Source organism: Anopheles darlingi, chromosome 3 (genome assembly GCF_943734745.1).
Source record: "Anopheles darlingi chromosome 3, idAnoDarlMG_H_01, whole genome shotgun sequence".
NCBI lineage: Eukaryota > Metazoa > Arthropoda > Insecta > Diptera > Culicidae > Anopheles > Anopheles darlingi.
In genome coordinates, this window is record NC_064875.1 from 63,432,042 (window position 1) to 63,434,541 (window position 2,500).

Consider the following 2,500-nt stretch of genomic DNA (forward strand, 5'->3'; position numbering starts at 1 on the left):
ATGAGGTGGACGCCAAGCCGGAGCTAACGCCAGGCTACATCGAGGAGGACCAGGACCGTGCGCTCGAGTCGGACTTCGTCAATGGATTCGTCGTTTGGGCAGGTTTGGAACCGCTCGAGTTCATCGCCATGTTCCCGGAGTGGATTCAGCGGGACGATGTTGCCGAAATCAATGTGCAGGTAGGTAGGCTTCCGTGGTCCGTTGTTCCCTTCCCCTTTCCGTTTCTCCTTCTCGCGCTGTCTCTCAATCTGGCAGGGTGCTTGATGGCGGGTAAGCTGCGCTTGATCTCAATGTTGTTTTGCAGTAACTGTGGTGTTGTGCCCCATGATCCTCGCCCCTGTTTGGATGATTGTGTTGCATCCCTTAATTGCGCTTTTGCTACCTTAGCCCCCATTCTCCTTAACAATATCAATGTCATTCATCCGGATCGGCTATATGCAATTAATGCATTTCTTACCAGCCAAAGTGGTGTAGCGATTGGAACACTTTGGGAAAGAGTTCGTTCCGAGTGTCTTTTGTCTTGAAAACAGTTGGTTCTATCGAGGTTATGAACGTGACAGGACGTTTTAGATACTGTGAAATACGATAAGATAGTGCTTTTTATCGCGCCACTTGCGAAGTGCTTATCGTAGTGTTTGCTACACACTGTTGCAAATAAGCAAGTTCTGCAAATTTCTTAGCAGTGGCGGTCACCTTCAGATCTCTTGGTGCTTTTGGTTGAGTACTATCAATTCTTTGTTTGATACGAAGCAATCTTCTCATGATAAAGCCGGGCAACTGTTCGGATACTTTATAACCAATTAGACAGATTAAATATCTGATGTGCATTTGATAGAATTTTTATAAAATAAAACGGCAAATAAGTAATAGGAACAGATCAGATTAAAAGAAAATAATGTCTTGAAAATAATGAACACGCGTTTATGTAAAATCTTAGTAACCCTAGCAACTGGCACGTATAACAGTTTATTTTTCATGAACTTCCCTATTATCCCTAGTAGAGATCGAAGAAAGCTTTGAAAATCAAAATGAAAAAGTGTCTTTTGCTGAAGTGGAAGCAAAGTTTAGATTTAAAGACTTGTTTCAGAGAGTCCGCGGAGTTAATGGAAAATCAATCAAAAATCTAGGATAACATATAGTATTGCATTTACATCATCCACCATCCAGGTTATTAATAGAAGCTTCTTTTCTCAATCTTTCGCACGCGTGCTCCCGCTTGCAGGATGGTCGTAAATCGACCCCACAGCCCATCTACGACAGTCTATCGCTGCTGACACGCAAAGAGTACCCACTGGCCGTGCTGCTGGAACGCCCGCTCCCCGAGGGTGTCGATCCGACCAAGCTAGAGCTGTACCTCCACGAGCTGGACTACCCGGAGGCACTCGGCATGAAGAAGGGCGAGTACGATCAGCTGCCCGCCTGGAAGCAGACGAAGCTGAAGAAGGAACGCGGACTTTTCTAACCGCCGAACACGCGCGGGTGTGTGTGTGTTTACTCCATAGTGAAGTGATTTAATGTTTGATTTTGATTTTAGTTTCCTTCAATCGAACGATCTTTTTTATTACCCTACGATAATCCCCAGTCTCAAGAGTCAGTCCACCGCGTGTTAGTGTTGTTCGTTGAGCGCAAGATCGTGATAAGTTTATCCAGCCTGTCCAATCTGTCTAATGTTATAGGATTTCGCGTATCCCTTTTTAATGCATAGATTTGTTTTATGTTATTGGAGATTCATCCTTTTTTATAGAGAGAGAGAGACAGAGAGAAAAGGAAGAAACAAACAATACACACAAATATGTTTCCTGTTTTTTTTTTAGTTTATGTTTTAGTTGGCACAGCTTGTTGTGCAGCCAGGTCTCCACTCTGTTGTTGTCTTGCCAACCACCGAACCGTGGTAGAGTTGATGCGTCTACGTGGAGGGTCTAATGAAGATGATATTTTGTTTTTTTTTTTATAGTTTTGATTTCCATTTCCGATCAGTATCGTCAGTGTTAGTTTGCTGTGTGTTACCTACAACATACTCCCTCCTTAATTTATTATTATTTGGTGGAACGGCCCATTACCGCCCCTGACTAGTGGCTGCAGAACTGAGATAGCGAGAAGAGACCGAGTAAAACCGAGAAAGGAGCCAGCAGCGGAAGCAAATGCGATGAGAAATGAAAGTATGAGTTAGTACTTATCCGTGGACATCCACCAGCAGCAACCACTCGCAGGATCGCATTGATAGTGAGGAAAGGGCCGAGCGAGATTTATATATGTTTAGTACCGAAGATTTCAACAGCCGATCCCGGGCCGACTCCTACTGTGGAGCGAAAAGAATTGAGCATCGCGATACGTTTGTGTGTATGTTTGTGTACGTGTGCGTGTGAGTGTGTGTGTGCTTGTGACCATTTATACGATACCTTTTTACATTATACACACGCACCTCTCGCTCTCGTTCGGCTCGGTTCTATCGACTTTAGTACTTTTATTCGGAATGGATCGTCTGATATGAAGCAAGGAA

The 2,500-nt window shown here is 44.1% G+C and overlaps 1 protein-coding gene across 12 annotated transcripts in view; it reads left to right on the forward strand.

Annotated features, from left to right (window-relative positions):
• The window catches only part of LOC125954400 (supervillin), a 91,131-nt gene that overhangs the window by 88,185 nt on the left and 446 nt on the right, over nt 1-2,500 (forward strand). For 11 of the 12 annotated variants that reach the window (XM_049684653.1, XM_049684654.1, XM_049684651.1 and 8 more), the window contains 2 exons: nt 1-179; nt 1,223-2,500. The exon at nt 1-179 is cut by the window's left edge and continues 2,328 nt beyond it; the exon at nt 1,223-2,500 is cut by the window's right edge and continues 446 nt beyond it. In XM_049684653.1, coding sequence (XP_049540610.1) covers nt 1-179; nt 1,223-1,462 — 419 coding nt within the window. In that variant the 3' untranslated portion in view covers nt 1,463-2,500. The remainder of the gene's footprint in view (nt 180-1,222) is intronic. The other variant, XM_049684656.1, reaches the window with a different exon arrangement.